At 37.9% G+C, this 20,689-nt stretch overlaps 1 protein-coding gene across 1 annotated transcript in view; it reads left to right on the top strand.

Moving 5' to 3' along the window:
* The window catches only part of GOLPH3 (golgi phosphoprotein 3), a 31,146-nt gene extending 10,820 nt beyond the window's left edge, over positions 1–20,326 (top strand). Inside the window, exons 2-4 of the mRNA XM_027634816.1 lie at positions 7,438–7,569; positions 13,258–13,372; positions 16,507–20,326. Of these exons, the coding sequence (XP_027490617.1) occupies positions 7,438–7,569; positions 13,258–13,372; positions 16,507–16,931 (672 nt within the window). The 3' untranslated portion in view covers positions 16,932–20,326. The remainder of the gene's footprint in view (positions 1–7,437; positions 7,570–13,257; positions 13,373–16,506) is intronic.
* Positions 20,327–20,689: the final 363 nt, after the last annotated feature.

Raw genomic sequence — 20,689 nt, 5'->3', positions numbered from 1 at the left:
TGTGCTTTGTGTTAGCTAATAATAGGCTTGAAAGAACTTGCTATTGCTTCTGAGAATTGGAAAGGGATGCTATTGCTGTCCTGTCAGATTTAAAGAATATAACTTTTTGATCATCAGGTTAATCACTGTCGAGGTCCAAAGCAGGGATCTGAAAGTAATGATGAATATAGCGCATGATACCTTAAGCCTTATGCTTTTTATATTTTCTGAGCAGATTTTGCCCATGAATGGCTTCAGTACAGGTACACCAGTATTTTTTTTTTTTTACACACAGTTATTTTTTTCTTGCCTCCAGTTCGTTATCCCAAAGACTAAGTGAATAGTTTTATCTGTAAGGATTCAGGTTGTGAAAACTATTCAGGTTTTGCATGCAGTTTGTCCATTGAAGTGTGGGTTGTCACTGAAAGGGGTGCTCTTGCCTTTTGCTGTCTGTCCCAGCGACGTTCCTTCCCTTTCCCCTGTGTCTGAAATTTGTTCACCAGTGTGGTGCATCAGGTGAGGGAACTGACCATTAGGTCTCAGACATGAACACTTTCACATCTGACTGACAACAACAAATGCTACTGTGGGCTCGAGAGAGAGAACAGCAGTGTGCTTCCATGGAGTGAAAAAATACTTTATCTTCAGCAGCAGCTCAGGCTTTGTTGGAGCTGTCTTGGGTTTAGTCCTCAAAGGGCTAAAAATGAAGACGTGGAGGAGGACGTACCTTCTCTAATTACGTGGGTTTGTGCATGGATAAAATGAGATGTGGTGACATTGACTGGAAAGGTCACTAAAACTGAAATTAATCTCTCCAAGGAAAAAAGCAATATTTCAAAAGATACACTTGTGCTGGCAAAACAATTAAGCACTGGGATATTGTTTTGTCCTCAGTTTCTTTTCCTGCTTTCCCCCCCCCCGCCCCAATGTTTCTCTCTGCCACTTTTAGTACCTCTGAGAAAAGGTATCTATTTTATGTATGTACAAAACATGTGTCTTTCTCAGAATTGAGATAACTATGCAAAGTAAGAATGCAGGCACATTCACCCTTCATGACACATGCTGTGTAAATGCTAGCCATAAGTAGGCTCTTTGTGCTATTCAACATGAAAAACAGGTCATATATAATTTATACCAGCAGATGACTCAATTTACCTTGTCTAATCCAACAGATGGCCTGAAATGACTTTGAAAGGTTTTTTTTTTATAAGTTCCACATTCACTTTAATTAGTCTATCTCAGATGATACATCTCCTGACAACAGAGTCTTCTTGTTTTCATTTGAACAGTAGAACTGGACCTCGTGTGTTTTACAGATCTCCAGAATGTATTTTTGTTATACTGGCATGTGTGTTTGGCGAGGGCAACTAACTGGACCTGGAGATAATTGTCCTCAGTAAGTTCCCATGATACCAGCAAGTACAGAATACTTTCTAGTCTGTTTGTCATCTGTGTTTTTTGAGAGCATACCATAAAATTAGTCTGCCACATATTGGAAAGAAGAGATAGCAAGAAACCCTCGTTTGGGAAAGCTCAGCACTTTTTTTGTATATAAACAAACCACTAGTTTTATGTTTCAGAGCTTTTATATTGCTACTCCAACATGATGTTTGAATGCCATCTAATGCAGAAGTAATAAAAGTAATAACAAAGTCCAGCGAATTTGAGAAGTCTTATTTTTCTTATCTTGCATCATGCAAGTAGAGTCTGTTGAATTTTTTTTTTCTTTGAAATACTCTTCTAATGGAGAACAGGGTACCTGTAAATTCAGAATTTAGTTTGCTATTGTGAAAGCTTTCTTTAACCTAGATTGTGCCTCGTAGCTGAGAAACTCTGAAGTTAGGGGTTTCATGTCTGTTGACTAGAGTGTGAGATGTATTGCCTCAGAGCTGGGACTTCCAAACTTCTAAGGAGTGATGATGGTTTATCTTTGCTTTCTCTTAATTTCCAGATTGACCCAGCTGCCATGGCTGGAAAGGGTTAAAACATTTTATTTCTTCTGTCTCAGAAAGTTTCAGAAATGGCATTATTTACCAAATTTCAAACTCTTTTTTTTGTGTCTTTCATAAAAGAAGAATTTGGAATTTCCTGAGAACAGGAATTCAGGGTTTTGAGTAGCTATAGTGATGTTCCTCCTTTAGGAGGTTCCTTTCAGTTGTTTGGTTTATTTCAGTTTGTTTATCATAGGCCTTTTATTTTGCTTTTTAAGTAGAGGGTGCTAGGTGAGGGTCTAAGGAATATTATCAAGTTTTAACATAAAATGAAAAGGCTTTTGGTAAGAGAAGTAGCCTGGGCAGTGTTACCAGTGCATTATCCCAGGGAAGCTGTTCTGTTGTGGTTCTTCGGAAATGTAAATTGAGTCTGAGTCAAGGCCAAAACTTTGACCTGACACTGACCTGTGACACTGAATAATCCAGGTCTGAGAACAGGCCTGAGGGGCCTGCTGTGCTAAAATAAAGAAATACTTTATTTTTTTCTTTTTAGTGAGTAGGCTGTTGTAACCCACAAGTTATCTTCACAGACTATTACGTGACTTTTGGTGCTTTTTTGGGAGACTGACAAAGCTGATTTCCATTTGCAATGGCTCTGTGGTCTGCAAAGTAATCTGTAATAGCAGGAGACTCATTGAATTAGAATGCATTGGCTACAGTCAGTGTTCTGTAAACAGGTGGCCTTAACAAAGTAAGTTAAACACCTCATATTTATTTAAATTATCATGTGTGTATTTTGAACCCTCTGGGTTGTATTCTGCAAGCGTTTTTCTTTTCCTTTCTCTTGAATCTGAGAGATTTTCACGGGTTTTTCACTCTTCCCTTCTCTTGCCTGATCTGTGCCAGGTATAGTGGAATAGCAGCTCACGTATTCTGAGTTAACTGAGGAAGCGGAGAGAGGATTTGTATCTCTTCTCTCTGGGAAGATTTTTAGTAACTGATGCATAAAACAATGTAACTAAAAAATTACCTCGCCTTTTGTACTCTATTTTATTAAGAAGGTTTTTTTTTTTATTAACTTCACTCTGTAATCCAAGATTACATGATTATATTCTCTCATGATTGTATTACAAGATTATATTCTCTTATAATATAATATAAATATAGTCAATATAAATGTAAAATGGCATCTGCAATTTAGTTGCGTTTTTTGCACTGTTACTGCCGGGTGGCTTTTAATTGGGAAACAGAAAATAGTGATGTTTCTGTGGGTTTGGTGGGGTTTTTTGTTTGGTTTGTTGTTGTTGTTTTTGTTTGTTTGTTTCAAATATAGCTAGTGTAACAGTGGCCTGAATGCTGAGTAGAGCAATGTGAGAGTGATGGCTCTGTGAAGGTTGGCTGTTCTGTGCTTATGTGAAACGATTTTTGAAGTTTTTTGCAAGTCTTAAAGTAGCCTTGATCGTGTAAAAATCAGTAACATACTTGGCACCGAATACCTTCAGGCACATCTGGTCATGTTAGTCTTGTCATTCTGATTTTTTACATGCTTATTAAATTATAGTGGTTATTGCTGCAGTGCCTTACTGGGTCAGAGATAAAGAGTTAGCCCTTTTTAAAGGGAAAAAAAAAATTTAAAAATAATCTTTGAATTACGAAATCTCTCGAGTAACTTGTGGATTTAAAGAGGCAAGGTAAAAGCAGGAAGTGGAAGGGAAGGTAGTTTGGGTAATTCCAAGGCACAGAGCCTTCACTGGGCAACCGACTGTTTTAATATGTGAGAGTTTCAAGTGGTTAATGGATAACGGAACAGGAAGACCTGTGTGAGCTGGAAGTTGGGCAAAAGGAACGAGAATAGGAGAAAGTGAATAAAGGCCACAGGAGGTGGTGGTAAGAAAATTGCCTAACGAGCATGGATTTTGAATAACTTGTTCTTAAAACAGAAAGAGGATCTTAATCTTTAGCTCTGTGCTTTGCCATGCCCATGTGGAAAGTCTGAACTTTCAAAGTTAATATGGTAGAAGGTTTTTGATGTAAACTTTATTCTTATTTCCCTTTATGCTTGTCTAGCAAAACTAGTTTTTATCTGAAAGTTTCTAGGTCAGATCTGATGAAAAATGCTGTGTTTGTGTAAATAAACATGACAGTTGTAAACATTCTTTTGATCTTTGAATCATTGTAGATTTAAAATTTTGTCTTGCAAGCTATTCATAGCTTAAAGTGCTATTCTGGTGTGATTGCTGTCAGATAAAAATAATTTCCTGCTTTGTAAGACTTCCCCCCTGCTGCTTAGCAACTTTAATGAAATAAGTATTTCTTTGAGTTAGGAAGTTTATAAAACTATATAACTTGAAAGAAGATGGATAAAGTAAAAATATTCAGTGTTATATTTGTGAGAAAACTACTGCTGTTTAAAAGCATTAAATAGTGGAATGAATTGCATTTATAAATGTGGTGTTTGATCTTCAGTCAAGTGTTTTGAGACTGTTAGGTGTTTGGAATAACAGAACAGTGTTAAAAATCACATCCCTGTATTGTCCCATAAGCTGTAACGAGCAGTGGCCGGGTGGTGTTCAGGGAATGGCAATTTCTCCAGTGTACACCTGCTTCAGCTGAGTGGGAGCTTCCTGGTCCGTGTGTGGTTTACAGATCAGATCCATTGCTGTCTGTCAAACTTTATTATCAATCTCAGTTTTTAAAGGATTTTAAAAAAACTTTTAGCTCCCTGTAAAAACAGTTGAATAGAAACAGAGAAAAGAAGTTGGCTGCTGACTTTTCTAACCTGTGAGCTGACTTCATTTACCACCTTTTAGACCTTGTTTGCTTTACAAATAATAAAGTGCATTCTATACTGCCATTCTGCCCCTCCATTTAATATTATTATTATTATCATCCACCCTTTTGTTTCTCTTTTGTGCACCTTTTTCTAGTTATGCTGTGTGACATTTAAAGTAAGTGTCAACAGAGTGTTTGCAGTGTTGAAGGTAAGTGTCTCCTATTCAGTTCCATGTAATTCAAGAAGTATGAGTTAAAGGATGAGTTAGACTGTTGTGTCCTAAACTGATGTTCTGTGAAGATTCCTTTGATTATCTGGTATCTTTGCAGTAGGTGTCAAAAACAATCAGTTCATCTACCTGAACAATCTGGAAAGATAAGTTTAATTGATTAAAGAATGCTCAGGATTACACAGACTGTTATAAAATATCTCCTTCCTAACTCTGTTAGTAGCAGTGCAATCTCTGTGTATGGAAATAAGATGTTCCTTCTCTAGAGGATCACCTGCAAACTCATCTTAGCAGGAAAAAAAGAAGATGGTGACACAATATGTATTCTCATGACTTTAATGTCATCTAACCCACCAGAGCAAGTGGTTCCATTTATGAAGACTATAATCTCCTTGAGCTGTCTGTCAGGATCACTTGATTAAAAACTGTTGGGTGGTTGTGCAGTCTCCATTCTTGGAGGTTTCCAAGTCTTGCTTGAATAGAACCCCGAGCAACTTGACCTGAGTGCAGCAGGAGGCTGGGCTAAAGATCTCCTGTGGTCACTTTGAACCTGAATTATTTTATAATCCTGTATTTCTCAACAACCCACAGCCTATGGCCATCTGTGTTGATTAAACACTGGGGTAGAGGAATTTACATCTGGTAATTACTGCAGGGAGTGGTGTAGTTAATGTCACTTCATTGAAAACTAGTAATTTAAAAAATAAATTCAGTTTTCATGACTAAACAAAGAGGAAGAAACATCAGCACTTGGGTTGTTTGCATAATAGTATAATCCTTTTTGTGAATAGAAAGAAGTATAAATTTATTGTGCCTGTGAGTTTGTGCAGTAGATTTTTAGTTTGCGTATGTGTTGTCTGATTTCGCAAATTATTATGTAAAGAAACTGATTGGAAATAGAATGTGGGAGTCATATCTCTTCCCCCTCAAGCAAATACTGCACTTTATCATGCATGTTATTTGGCGAAGAAACGTCTGGTGCCAACCAAAATCTTAATTACAGTATGGCAGTACAGGAGTAGCTGATACTTGCCAAGTGTCAACACTCGAGTGGAAGGCTGATTAGATGACTTCTCAAATGCCTCTCCAACCTTATATTTATGGCATTTTAAATAAATATCTGTGGCGTATTTCAGCAATTACTTTAGAGATTCAGGGCTTTTGTAGACTTTTCAGAAGTATTGGTCATCTATATAATACAGCTCTTGAAAACAGGTAAGTGGGAAGTGGAAGCAAGTATTACCACATTCCTGGAAACATGTACTTGATGGCATTAGTTAGGGACTGGTTTGTAAGTTGAGTGCACTTAGGATGTGTGTGTCTCGTATCTCTATATGTTGGCAGCTTTTATCTGCAAATAGAATAAAGTTGAATTGCTCTTGATTTAAGCTCATTTTTGTTATTGGTTAGGATAAATTTTATGAAAGGGAGAGCTCTCTTCCCCCCCATCCCCCCACCTCTTCTCTTGTTTACAGCACCTTTCTCTGAAGTATCTCAAATATTTTCAGAATATTTTCAGAAGTGCATCACTAGAGGAGTTTTGAAAGTGCTTTATGGATCATATTGAGTGTTTTTCCAGACATTTCTCAAAAGACAAAACATTTCTCAATGATTTTGTTTTGTCTTAGATACTCAAGTATTAAAAAATGTGCAAGAACACTACTGGCTAATCTGTAGATAAAATAGAATTCTTTTAAAAAGATTTTTGGGGTCATAAGTGTTGAGCAATGGAGTACAGAAGTCAATGCATGTATTTTTCTAGATACTGAATAGTAAATGTAGCGGATTAAATCCTCTCTTCTGCCGTTTAAGCAGACAGCTATCAGTGCAGAAATAGAGATAAAAAAGCATGGTAGGTGTGATGTGCTTCATAGAATAAATGTGTTTTGCAGTTTGTATAAGAACTATATGCTTCCAGCTTTAAAAATACATGTTTTCGAAGGATTTAAATGATGGAGTATCTATTCCAATTATTTCTTTAAAAACTTTTGTCTTTACTATATTTAAGCTAAAAAAAAAAATCGGTTCTGTGATTTTCGCTGATTGCTACATTTCTGTTTCCAGTATACTCTGTAGTTTACTTAATATCCATTTTCAGGTTATTGTTGCTTTATCACTGCCATGGTCTTTATGCATTTAAATCATGTTAATGTTTCTCATTAAACTGAGATGAGTCTGTGATGCCAGTAAAGCCAAATGCTTGATGTCTTAAAAATGCAGTAAGTTCATTTTGAGCATGTATAAACTACACTTAATACCTCACAGTTCTTGGTATCACCCTCTTTTGTTCTGCATCATTCTCCTGATGTTTCCCTGTTCTTCAAACAGCAGAGACTTGAGTGTCAAAACTAATAGGGGGTGAGTCTGTTCCTCCTTCATGTTTTCAGGGCAGGAACTGGTGACTAGTGATGCCACTTCAAAAGTGTATGAAGACAGGAGAACTGCTTAGAGAACTCAGTGAGCCCCTTCTGCTGTTTGCTTGCAGGTGGAGATGGAGATATCTTACTGTGTTTCATTCTTCACAGGGTTACACATCTTTCTGGAATGATTGCATCTCCTCAGGATTGCGTGGCTGCATGTTAATCGAATTGGCATTGCGGGGGCGTCTTCAGCTGGAGGCTTGTGGAATGAGGCGTAAAAGTCTGTTAACAAGAAAGGTAAGTGGAGGAAAATGATCACATTTACTTGTGTCACGCTTCAGGCAATACAAGAGCTCTAAATTGCAGCTGGTTCTAAGAAAAAGATTTGATTTTTTTTTTTTTTTGCTTTACATGAGAATAATGATTCTGAGTAGTGACCTAAGTTGGATGTCCAAAGTTGGGAAGTGTTTCAGCAGTGAGATGAAGTGCCTTGGAAAATCTCTGGTACTTGTTCTGTGCTCCTGTTTGTTCCTAGTAGTGTTGGGAGTCTTGCACCAAGAGATTCCTGTTGGCAGTGGCTCTGGCCAGGGTGAGGTGGCAGCAGTTACTGCGGGGAGTCAGAAGCACCAGCTGTGAACTGCTGTAGAACTGGGTTTCGCAATGCCGGTGGGATGTGGGCTGATGCTGAAAGGAAGGGATAACTGACAGCCTGCCAGATGTGTCCTGCAAGCCAGCAGTTCTGGTCTACACAATGCTGCAGTTTGTGCCTGCAATGCATGGGAAGGAAACCATCCTTGTACCTGGGGCCCCTGAGAACACAAAAATATATGCAGTTTAAACATGTGACTGGTGTGTTAAATTGGTTGTGCTCCCTTACTGTTAAAATGGCCACTTTTCTAAGGTCCTTTATTGAATATTTGAGGCCTTTATATATTACTTTTACCACTGGGTTTTTCCTTTGTACAGAATGTGCAAAGTGACAGTCTTTTGAGAATTTTTACTTCATCAGCATTAGAGGATACTTGTAAAATAAGTTTATTGAAAACGTGGTCAAATGTTGCCTGTTCACCACAAATAAATTCTCTTATGGCACATGTCCCGGTCAATATTATCTTTTGCTAAATTTTGAGGAAAGCTTATGCTTTCCCCAACCTTCTCCCAGCTTCCTCCACTTCAGAAAAATTGAGGCTCTGTTCAGACAAACAGCACCTTCTTCTTTTAGCCCCATTTAAGCATGTTCAGCATTGATTAGTTTGCACAGTTTTTTTCCTCCAGAGCTTTTGGCTTCTTAGGCATTCAGTAATGTTCTTTAGGAGTTATTTTCGGTCTGTGCAAACCTTGTCAGTTCTGCCTGCTTGAAATATTAACTGTGGAATTGTTGGGATTTTTAGGAAAATGGAAAAATAACCTGTGTGTATATTCACTAAAGAATACAGGCAAAATTATTTGCTCCTTTTTTGATGGTCCAGGTTGTGTTTGGGTTTTGTTTGTGGTTGGGTGTTTTTTGTTAAAATTTTGTCATGTGGTTTTGTGGTTGGGTAGATGTGTTTGTTTAAAGTGATCTCAAAGCTACGTAATACTGGAGGTTTTCTTCTTTCTGCTGTTGTAAGGCATTGGAGATATCTTTTTTTTTTTTGCAGGCAGAAGGATTCTGTGAAAAAGTTGTTAATTAAAAATGTAAATGAAGACTGCTCAAGTATTTTCCTGCAAATAGAATCCCTAATTGCACCACCTCCCTCAATTTAGAAATAATTCTTGTGAATGACTTGTGTTGTTTTGTACTTTTTTTGAAGTTTTCCATTAACACCAAATTTCAGTCTTGTTCCTCTGTTGGCTGGACTTAAGTGCCTCAACTCTGTCCTCCTTGTCCTGCTTCTGCAGACTTTGCTCTACTTGCCCTTGGCTTTGGCTGCGAATTAAATACTGTGCTTAGTAAGTGGCATGAGCTGTCTGATAATATATCTAAGGTGGTGATTCCCTGGCAATATTGTTTTCTGTAGCTTCTGCCTCTCAGGAGATCCCTCTTTCTCCTTGCCCCAGGTCTGTCTTTCGATTTAGTGGGAAGATGAAACCTTAAAACTCAAAGCTTTGATTTGTGAATCAAAACCCTGCATCTTCAAGCCATGGTCTGAAGGCAGGATTTTAGGCTTGGGTCACTTCAGCCCACGCTGCAGCTGGGAAGGGTAGCCCTGTCCGTGTGAAGAGACTTATTGGAGTCTCTCTGAAGTTGTTATTATTCTGCACAGCCTTGCCAGGTAACCCCTCTGGCTGAAAACAAGTTCACTTTGATCAGTTTAGTTTTTACTTGAAGTACTCTCTTGACCTTGTCATCAGACACAGGTGACACTGCTGGCATGGGAGATGAGGTGCAGGCAAAAAGAGGGTAGAACCAGTTCTTTGGGCAGTAGTGGGGATTTATAACCAGCCAGCTATGGCCTTGATCATACAATTAACTTACAAGAATGGTAATGATTTCCACTTCAGGCCTTACATCAAGTTGATCTTTGCTCATAATATATGTTTAAGTGTTTAAGGCAGAACTTCAGAGTGGATTGGGATGCATTAAACCCATGATGGAATGCCATAGAGAGACAAATAAGACTGAGAAAAGAGTCCATAAGGACCTAGTGGGCATTAGTGAAACTTCGAAAGTGGATATCTTATACATTGCAACATCCTTATAAATTTGGTTTAGGAGTATGTAGACACTGCATCATTTTGGAGTTCCATCTACTGGGATCAGTTTTAGAAACAAATAATTGAATGTTGAGATTTGCAAATGGAAAATGGTACTCTACATTGCCTCACAGCTTCAGAAAGCAAACTGAATCAACAGAGTTATTAAAAGCAAAAGCAATCCCAATCCTTGGCAAATTTACTTAAGTATTTTATTGCAAACAATTATGAGCAATTCACGTGTGAGGAATTTTTGTATTAAAACTAAACAATGAAGTTAGCTTTAAAATCAACACAAAAAGGGCTTAATTTTTAGCTTTGCTGAATTGCCAAACTGCATTGTGAAAAACACAAATTAAATATTCTGTATAATCGAAATTTTCTCAGTAGGTGAATACCAGGGAAATCTAGTATCTGATAAATCACTGAAAAATATGAATAAAGAGATTTTTTTTTTTAAGTCAGGCTGCATCATCTCTGAAGAAACAAGGATCTTCGCTTCTTTCTCTACTTTAGCCCCCCTTGTGGATGCCTAATCTTCTATGGTGATTCAGTTCATGAGACACCCCCCCCCAAACCCACTTGATTTCCCACTCTGAAGACAGTTAGTCAAGAAGGATTCATCACTAAATCCTTCAAGAAAGAGCAGATCAATGAAGACAAAGAGGTGTCTGGGCTGCTGCTGCTGTTGCCTGTCTCCATGTGCTGGGAAGGAGAGGGAAGAGAAATATTATGGAAGTGAACTGAAATACTTTTATATGAGGGGAAGGATAATCAGAAGAAACCAATGTGGATATTCAGTGTAGCAGAGGAGTGAGGAGAAACAGTGTTTGGCTGCAGAGAACTTGGTAAACTTGGAAACAAAATAGCTGTATGGTGTGGCTTCAGAAGAGCTGATGGAGTCAGTCATGAATTGAATCGAGGCCTCTGTGCTCCTTACAGCTCTTTCCTATAAATTCCTGTATATTTAGGCACCATTGTCATGGTGCATTATATTCATGCTGGCTTCTTAAACTTCTTTGCAGTGGTAGAAAAAAGTATTTTAACTCCCAATAAGCAAGGGAAGCTATTTTCTAAACTTAAAAAAAAATCTTATGTCCTAGACTTCATTTTTATTGATTGATTTATTTATTTAAAAAAAAAATAATCTTTTCACTGAAGTTGGTTTGTTTGTTTTTAAGAATAAATCAGGTTAAAAAGATGACTTCACATTTTACCTGTTAAAATGAGATGGTGAGTACCAGGTACCAACTGCAGAAGGATGGAGAGATCCAGTGTAACAGAGGTTACTGTGAAACTAAAACACTACTGGAACATCAGCTTCAAAAAGAAGTAAAGATGGCTAAATTGGCTGGTTTTAGGCTAATTATTAAAGGAATATCTGAAAAGTACCTGTTAATATCTACAGTCTTGCAGCTTAAAATCCTAGCTTGAAGTGTGCTCCTAATGAAAGAACAGGCACTTCCAAAAGTTCGAAATCTTGGTACAAAACTGGAAGATGTGTAATATAATTGTATGTGGTTAATAAAAGTTTTGAGTGATGCTGTGCATGCTTGTAAATCGGAGAGATAAATATGTGTTGTTGTGTGCTTAGTTTCAAATAGGGATTGTGTGGATTTAAATGCAGATGTGCTCTTAAAACAGAATATCTGAAGTCTGTGTTGGAGTGATCTTCAGCTCCCCAAAATGGAGACCTGGACAGTGTCTCATGAGTCCATCTAATCTGGGTGCAGTGACAGAAAGTGAGGTTTCTCTGGTCCCTCCTTGGCAGATGTTTAGTCTTCAAATTCTCCATTGCTGAATGCAGTTCAACAACCAGGTTGTTTTAATTGCCTGATGAAGTTTTTGAGAATATGTCCTGCATCTTCTGTATTTCCAGAATAAGCTGGTATCTTTTATATTTAACAAAGTAGGCTCCCTAAACTTCTGTTTGTTTCCCTCTTTGTAAAAGTAACTCTCTTTTTAGATCTAAATAAACTTCATTCATTTTAGCTTGGCATTGTGGGCTGGTTCATTTCGTGCTGATTTTTATTGAAAATCTTAGTTTCTTGCTTTATATAGACCACCTAAATTGGAAATAGTATTCCAGCTATGACCTGTTAGGTAGTCACAAAGATCTCTTCATCAATTTTATTTTCATCCTGTTCACTTTGTACACTTTTGTACATCGACAGGGGATCGTCTTGCCGGGGTTGAAGTTGTCTTATCATTGCTACTCATTTCAGTGTCATCAACAGACCCTATGAAAATGCATTGCATTCCTCTATTGTTTGTAGTAAGGATTGTTGATGTATTAGTTTTTCTGTCAGTGACCTGATGCTTATGAAGTGCTAACTTGTAAAACTACTTCAGTTGCCAGGTTATAATTATTTTAGTAAGTGCTTTGAAATGGTAGTAATTCTTATGTTAATAACGAAAGATAGATTTGATTTAAACATGTTGACCTGGGCTAGCTTAATCTGTAAGTTTTCATTTAGTGCTCTTAATTTTCCCACCAGAAAAGAAATTGTATTTTGGCTGGTTTATAATACGACATATACTGATAAACAAGCAGTTACTCAAATTCTTAAATTTTATTGTATTATTCTGAATAAATTTTTTGGTTGTTCTCTTGTGCTTTCTTGAGGGAACCCCCAAATAATTTCAGAAGTTATGAAATAACATTTATTGTTGCGTATTAAGAGGTTTATTAGTACATATGTATTTTATCTAATACAAATGGTTTTACTGTTAATGAGTGGAACAGTGTTATGGGGCAATATGTTCTTCAGAGTTGTAAAACCTGCAGATGTTGCCTTGAACCTATTTTTATCCATTAATATCTGGAAGCAGAAAAATAATTTTTGTGCTTTTCCAGTTTGTAATTTTTTTATTTCCACAAGACCTAATTGTTTAGCTGAAGTATTTTGAATAACCTGACTTGAAGCAGTAAAATAGACTGCCATCAGAGACTAATTTAAGAGTGTGTAGCGTACTTTGTTTTGAGGAGCTAGCAAATGACCTACCTGGGTAAGTGGTTTATTTTCCTTAAAAAAATTAGGTTTTAAGTGTGTTATTAATATTATAGTTTTAGTCCATTAAGGTTAATTTAAGTTACAGATAATGTCACACTTAATATATCTTTGAATTAGAGCCTTATTTTTTTTTAACAACTAGGGTTTGGGGTTTTTTAAGTTGTATATTCTTAAGAGATAGCTCCTTATTTTTTAAAAATGTCCTTGCTTTTCATAACATTTTTTTTTAATTGATGGGTGCTTTTGTCATATATGAATTAAGTCAAAATACTGACTGCATTTTATTCTATCCTAGGTGATTTGCAAGTCAGATGCTCCAACAGGGGATGTTCTGCTTGATGAAGCTCTGAAACACATAAAAGAGACCCAGCCTCCTGAAACAGTACAAAATTGGATTGAACTGCTTAGTGGTAAGCCTTGGACATAACGTATTTGCTTTTTTTATCCCAATAAAGCTAATTATCTGGCATCACTAGAGATTATATTGTAAGGTTTTTCAAGAGAAAGTATGCAAAAAAGTTAATTAGTCTGTCCTCTAGGGTAGTCTCTTGTTGATTGTAACCTTTAATCAAATATAAGTAACTGTTGCTTTTGACTTAACTTGGTACAGAAAGGATCTGTATGGAAGTGTCAGAGGACATCTCAGCTGTGGAAGAGGTGCCTTCCACTGACTGAAGTAAATCAGGACTGCACCCTGGAGATGTAACTGCCTTTCTCTGTATTTGGATGTGAGGGTTAGTGGAAGTTTGGAGCCTAAGTGTGTGGATTCACTATTCGGATCTTTGGATAAAGAAGGGAGATAAGGAGCCCATAGCTCAGACATAAAAACTGAGGGTGATTTGGCCATTAGTCATAAAGAAACAGTAGTCAGGAGTTCTGTTTTTTCATTAACTGAAGAAATGTAATAAGTATTTTAAAATGTTAGGCACTTCTTGATGATCAAAACAAAGTCTTCAAGGTGAGTACTTTGCACAGAGCTCTTCCTGTAAAGCTGGTAAGTTGTTGCACAAAAAATGAAATGCCAATTATCATAGAATAATTCAGGTTTGGGTTGGAAGGGACCTTTACAGGCCATTTAGTCCAACCTCCCTGCAATTAGCTTGGACACCTTCTACTAGGCTGGGGCTGTTTCCAGGGATGGGGCATCCACCACCTCTCTGGACAATCTGTTCTAGTGTTTAGTGGTCTCGTTGTACAAACCTTTTTCCTTGTATCCAATCTCAGTGACCTCCTTCACTTTAAAACCATTATCTCATGTCCCAGGCCTTGCTTAAGTGTCTGTAGGCCCCCTTTAAGCACTGAAAGGCTGCAGTAAGGTTCCTTAGAGCCTTCTCTTCTCCAGGCTAAACTGTAGACAGAATTGATCACCAGTGTTCATCTACTTTCACAAAACATGTAAAATGCAGCTTCCTTGCAGTAGATAAGAGCTGTACTTCAGTTGTGCAAACAGGAAAACAAACATCTTTTGTCAGCGATGGAACTGGGAGGTCTGGGGTAATGAGATTTGGGAATTTGCCCATTTAAATCTGTCACTTCTTACAAGCAGTAAGAGCTGCAAAGATGAGCAAAATCTTTCCACCATATTCTGCTTTCTTGTTTTCTTTGTTCTTTCCGTTTGTCCTGCACCACCTTGAACAGCCTTCCTTGAGCTCCAGTTCATTCTCAGGTCCTTGCCATCCATCCTCTCCTGTTCCTTGGCTATCAGGCAGCGGGGAGACAGGACTACAAAGCAGCCCTTGTCAGGAGCAGGCATGGCTGCTGCAGAGCCTTGCAGTTCAGTTCTCACTCAGCTCCCCTTCATTTTTACAGCCTGCAAAACCAATTCGTTTTTCTTGTCTCAAATATGTAATTTGTGCTGACATTTCACCTTCTTTCCCAGTGCAGAATACATCAAGTTAGGGCTCATACAAAAAAGGTCATCTAATGAATGAACAGTGTTGTAGGCTTTGAGCTAAGCTAAGGTTTTTCTGACCCCACTGAGCTTTGGCTCTAGGAAGACAGTTATCATCAGTGCTGTGGCTAAGGCTTGAATCAATATTTACTTATATATGGTTATTAATTACTAATTCTTGAATGGCATTAGTGTTCTTTGCATTTCCTGTGGTTTAGAGGACTGTCCTTTGAAGAAAAATATTTCAGTGTGGGGGTTTTTTTGGTAGTTTGTTTTGGGGGTTTTTTGTTTGTTCGTTTCTTTGGTTTTGTTTTCTTTTATTTAATAAATTCATAAACTCTCTTAGAATTTTGCTTTAGGGCCCAGGTCCATCCTGGAAAATAGCTACTTTATCTGTAATTATCAGCAATGTGGAGAATGCTGCTTGAAGTTATGGTACAAATGAGTTCAAAGCCATCATGGAAGTATTTATATGGATGTGTAAGGTGAAGTTTGCCAGGCCCATGTTTATAAGATAGCCTCTAAGGGAAGGAAGTGTAGGGAATACAGAAGCTGAGATCAGAATGTCACATTTCCTCTAGATGTAGCAAACATCTGTCTGTGTCGGGACGAGTGTCTGTGTAATTGAGGAGCTTGGTCACAAGGTGTCACCACAGCACTGACTTTAGTCCACATGACAAATGTAGAAAATCTAGGAAATAGACTTTGCCATATGAAAGGTAGTAAGGAAACTACTTTTTTGTGTTTGGATGATCCTGCTGAGGAATCACATGTGGGATGTATAGGGACTTGTGTAGTCCAGGCCTGGGTGGGTTCTCTGCCTGTCACTCTGGAGTTGGAATCACCTCATGTGTTTATTTAACTTGGCTGTTACTTGAATACAGTGTATGTCACCCTCCATCACCTTGAAGTCATCTGTGGTTTATGCTTATTGTTGTTGTTGTAATTGTTACTGTATGTTAACCAATAAATTTTTTAAAAGCTTGATGAAGAAATTCTCATATAATTTGTAGAAAACCTCTGTCTGTGTAAGAAACACTTAATGCTCTTTCTTACCTCCTAAAATGCATAGTGCACACACCCACTGCACACATACTCACACAGTGCATGTTCACTGTTTCATCTGGTAGAGGTAGGAAGGGGGAGAAGAGTGGAAACCTGAAGAAATAAAGAAATGCACAGGGTGGGTGTGCATGATCCTACCTGTGTGGCAAAAGAAAGGCAATGACACTTCTTCCAGTCTCTGAAAAGGTAAAAGGCTGGATACAGACAAATGCACAAGACTGTAGGGGGATGCTTGGTTTTATTTTTATTATTAAAAGTAAGCTCTTTCTTTGTGAAAGAGCTTGGTTTGGTTTTTGTTTTATGAGACTGCTTTCTGATATCTTTAATCAAGACATGGCTTAGCCAGTGTTTCATCCAAACTTTAAATGTACTCCAGAGTTCCTCCAAAGAGGCCCTCCTGGTTTCTGTCTCTGTGCCTTTTTCTGGGTAGGTCAGGGCTCAGAGAAATGCTGACAGGAGCACAGTGTTGTAGTGTAGTACTCAGCTGTATGAATTTGACAGCTCCTCCTGCACCACAGAGTGGGAAAAAAAAAATCACTGCAATAGTACAAACCTTGTCTGACTGTTGTGGGTTTTTTGCCTTTTTAGGTGAAACATGGAACCCACTGAAGTTGCACTACCAGCTACGAAATGTCCGTGAACGGTTAGCCAAAAATCTAGTGGAAAAAGGTGTACTGACAACAGAGAAACAGAACTTCCTTCTTTTTGACATGACTACCCACCCTCTCACCAACAACAACATCAAACAGCGCCTCATCAAGAAGGTTCAAGAGGCAGTTCTTGACAAATGGGTGAACGACCCCCACCGCATGGACAAGCGCCTGCTGGCACTGGTGTACTTAGCCCACGCCTCGGATGTCCTGGAGAACGCTTTTGCCCCCCTCCTGGATGAGCAGTATGATTTAGCCACAAAGAGAGTGCGGCAGCTTCTGGATTTAGACCCTGAGGTTGAATGTATGAAAACCAACACAAATGAGGTTCTCTGGGCTGTTGTAGCAGCTTTCACAAAGTAACTGCGTTCAGACTGAAGTGTTCTCTCTTCTTTCATGTAAACCAGTTGTTTCTCTTCTATTGACTATTCATGTTTTCTGTCATTTGTACCTTCTCACATGATAAATTGACTTTTGTTTAATGGGAACTATAAGTTGGTGTATTCCCTACTTCTCTGTCTATCTGTATACAGGATTCTGCTGGTACAAGAGAGTTTCCTGTTTGAAAACAACAGAAAAAGGGTTAACTGCCATATTGGCATTCCATTTCCTATTCAGTTTGAATTTTCTTAAATACTCTGTTTAATTTTTCACCTTGTTATTGAAATGGTTTAAGTCACCAAAGCTCCATGTTGAAGTGTCTGTCAGGACATTTTATATACAGATGTTTTCAATTATATCTAACAAAATTACTTTAAAAGCAGAAATGCCATTAAGCAGCTTTGTCAATAGTTCCTGTAAAATGCCCCATACATTTTACTTTCCATGCAAGTCTCTTGTGTACTTATATTTTCATTAGAACAGTATCTGAGTCATAAGGCTAGTATAGAAAGGTCCAATTGTTTCATTAACCAGTTTTGTGAGGGGATACATTCCATTATATTGTATATATAGTTCAAATTGTATATTAACAACTGCCCCATCTTAGTATTTTGCAAGACCTACTTACCTGTACACCTGGTGCCCCTTATTTGCTGTCAGCCATTGCCATTTGATGCAAAGAAAGGCCTCCTGCAAAGGTCTTGTATGTGAAAGCTGTTTGTTTCCAGAGTCTCCAGAGTTTGCCATCCAGGTATTCTCAGTCTATGCATTGCCTTTGAAAATTAGTGAAGGGAAAGAGACCGCTTTCTATTGTTGTTTGTACTTTTTTCTTTCCTTTCCCCTCTCTATGGAAGAGGCTTGTGACCAGTACCATTCTTAAGTGCAGTTTTAGATTTGTACACAAATTAATGTTTGTCTCTTAAGCCTCAAACTATTTTACACTTTAAAGACAAAAAGTCAGTCCTAGCAGGTGTTGCATGTAAATGGTTAGCAAGTAATGACTGCAGTTCAGACAATTCAGATTTCTGTAATGGGACGCTCTGCTATATTTTAATTTTTATATATACAATTATGCTGATTAGCACACTACTGTAAAAGAAAACCAAAACCTATATAAAACTTTGGCTTTTTAAAATCTGCTGCCTCTTTGCTACTGCTTGTTATTTCCCATTGGTTTCACAGTGTAAATATTATGCATTTAAAAAGTTAGGCATTGATTTATATTTTTTTTTTTTTCCTCATAACAATGCAGATTTATAGTGGGGCTTACAGGTGTTTAGAAACATTTTTGGTTAATATTCAGAGCAAGAATACTAGATGGTGTATAACTGTAGAGTTGAAATTTAAGGGATCCCTTAATCTGTATACTAGCTTTTTACCTACAGTAAATAAACTATGATCTTGAAAGTGCCTGAAACAGAGTAAGCATGTCACTTTTATTTTTTGTTGCTAATTAGAAAGGTTTTATTGCCTAACTGAAAGCTGTAGTTAATATCCTTCTTATTAGAAAGGGAGAATTTATATTAAGTAGTTCAGACTGACTTAATCAGTGGTGTCGCTCGGATCTGCAGGATTCATGGCTGGGGCAGACTTGAGTTAATTTGTGAGTGTGCAGCTGTGCCTGCCATGGGTAGATCTCTTCTATCTTGAGCACAACTCTACAGCCTCATCTGTGACTGGACTTCCAGTTTTGCACTTCATTTTCAATCATTTAGATGCTTTAAGTAGTTGACACTAAAACACAACTTATATTCATCATACCTATATAACCTTTTTTAATAAAGGTTTTTACAACAGGTCCTTAACACTTAATGGCACACTGTTCTTTCAGTTCTTAATGCTGTTTCTTTAGAAAAATGAAATTTAAAAATATATTGTAAGATATTTCAAATTCTGGTTTACAAATAAAAAGACAGTGTTCTCTCACTTGTAAGATGCTGTGTTTAAAACTTTGAGGAGCTTGGGCATGAACTGGGGACATTGTTTTTTAAACATTTCAAACCATGATTGATTTAAGTGGAGGAAAAATGAAAATTGCAATGTTGCTCTTATATTGGACAGCTTACAGCAGCTTACTTTCTGTACTTGGTATTATATGCTAACTCACTGCTTTCATTGTCTCTTTCTCCTGTGATCCACTTTCTTATTTTCTGTTGCTCTTTGAGAGAAGAAAAAAGTCTTTAGGTGGAAAGGTCAGAAAGATAGTGGAGTATGCAGGAGCAAGTTCCGTGCACAAAACTTTTAAAATGGCTTTGAAAATCGAAGCTACTGTAAACATGCTTCAGACTGAAAGTATCATCCATAGTCCTTTTTCTGGCCTCTCATCTTCCTTCTGTGAGTATTTTCCATGTTCCTGCTGATTTCAAGTTTCGTTGTGGGGGATATTGGAGTTTTGTCACCCTTACAGGGTGATAAACCAATATGGTTTAAAAGAAGTCATGCTTTAATCCCCCCTCTCAAAAGATGATTTGGGATTTTTTGACTTTTTTTATTTCCACATAGGGGATAACTGCATACAGTATTTATCAGCTTTATTTTGCTTAAAGATAGTACCTCTGACCGTGATGGGGAGAGTTGGTGCTGGACATGTCAAAGAAATGTGATGTAAGCAACAACGGGTTTGTGAAGAGCAACGGTGTCTTTTGCTGAACCCCCTGTTGTAAGCCTGGATGTGCAGGGGAAATAGATGAGCTTTTGGAGTCTTGAGTCCTATGTAGTGCTTCAAAAAGCCCAAAGCCTCAAGGAAGGTAAGTTTGGTAGGTTAACAGGAACTGATTTAGCTGACATGGTTGCCTTCATTCCTATTTCAGGATCCAATAAAATGGTTAAACATGGGAGACTGCTTTGTTCTGCTGAAATTCAGGTGCCCTTCTACCTGTTAGCTGCTACTGCAGCTCATGGAAACCTGGTTTCCAGACAGCTGTCTGCTCCAAATCCTCAGCTCTCAGTGACTGCTTGAAGTGAAGACTGTTATCCATAGCCTGAACTTGAACATGTGCCTCAAGGAAAAACATATTATTCAGGGACATGTTATTTTAAAACGAACTTTCAAGTCAAAACCAGGATTTTGAAAGTTAAATCCCCAAGCAGTGCATATATATCCATAGTTTCACAGTTCTTGAGGTTTACATCCTCCTCTCCTGTGTCTCTAGAGCTGATGTTGCAGTGCTATTACATGGAATGCTGGTGGAACCTGTGTGCCATAAATGATGCTTTTGAGGCAAAACATGCATAAAGTGGTGATACAAGGCTGGTGACTGAGTGCTCACGTGTTCATGCCCATTTCTCCTACAAAGTGAAGATATGTACTGACTGATGTGTTCTCTGTGAACTGGACTGAATCTGTACTGTAATAAAATAAAGACCCTTTCATGCTACGAGCTGCAGGTGGTTAATGTGTTATCGAATGCATGCAATATCTAAAGGTTTGGGGTTTTTTTTCATTTGCTCAGTACTTTCCAGTGACTCTGGTATTCACCAGTTTGGGAAACAGAACTCAAGGTTTTCATCAAAGCCTCAGTTCTGGCTCAGCTGGGCTTCAAGCACTTCAGGTATCCAAAGCCTGCTATGTCCCAGTTTCCCCTCTTGGCCATCTGTCTTTCTGTATGGGGGGGGTGGGTTTGCAGTTTCAGAGAAGTATGAATTTCTTGAAAAAGGAACTTGTTTATTTTATAGCAATGCTTAATATGTATAATAGCCTAATAACTTGTTGTGTAAGGAAAGACTGGATGTGGCACTTG

The sequence above is a fragment of the Corapipo altera genome, unplaced genomic scaffold, assembly GCF_003945725.1.
Source record: "Corapipo altera isolate COAL_440 unplaced genomic scaffold, ASM394572v1 61411, whole genome shotgun sequence".
NCBI lineage: Eukaryota > Metazoa > Chordata > Aves > Passeriformes > Pipridae > Corapipo > Corapipo altera.
The sequence above is the reverse complement of the archived record's forward strand: the minus strand, read 5'-3'. Positions and strand labels throughout refer to the sequence as shown.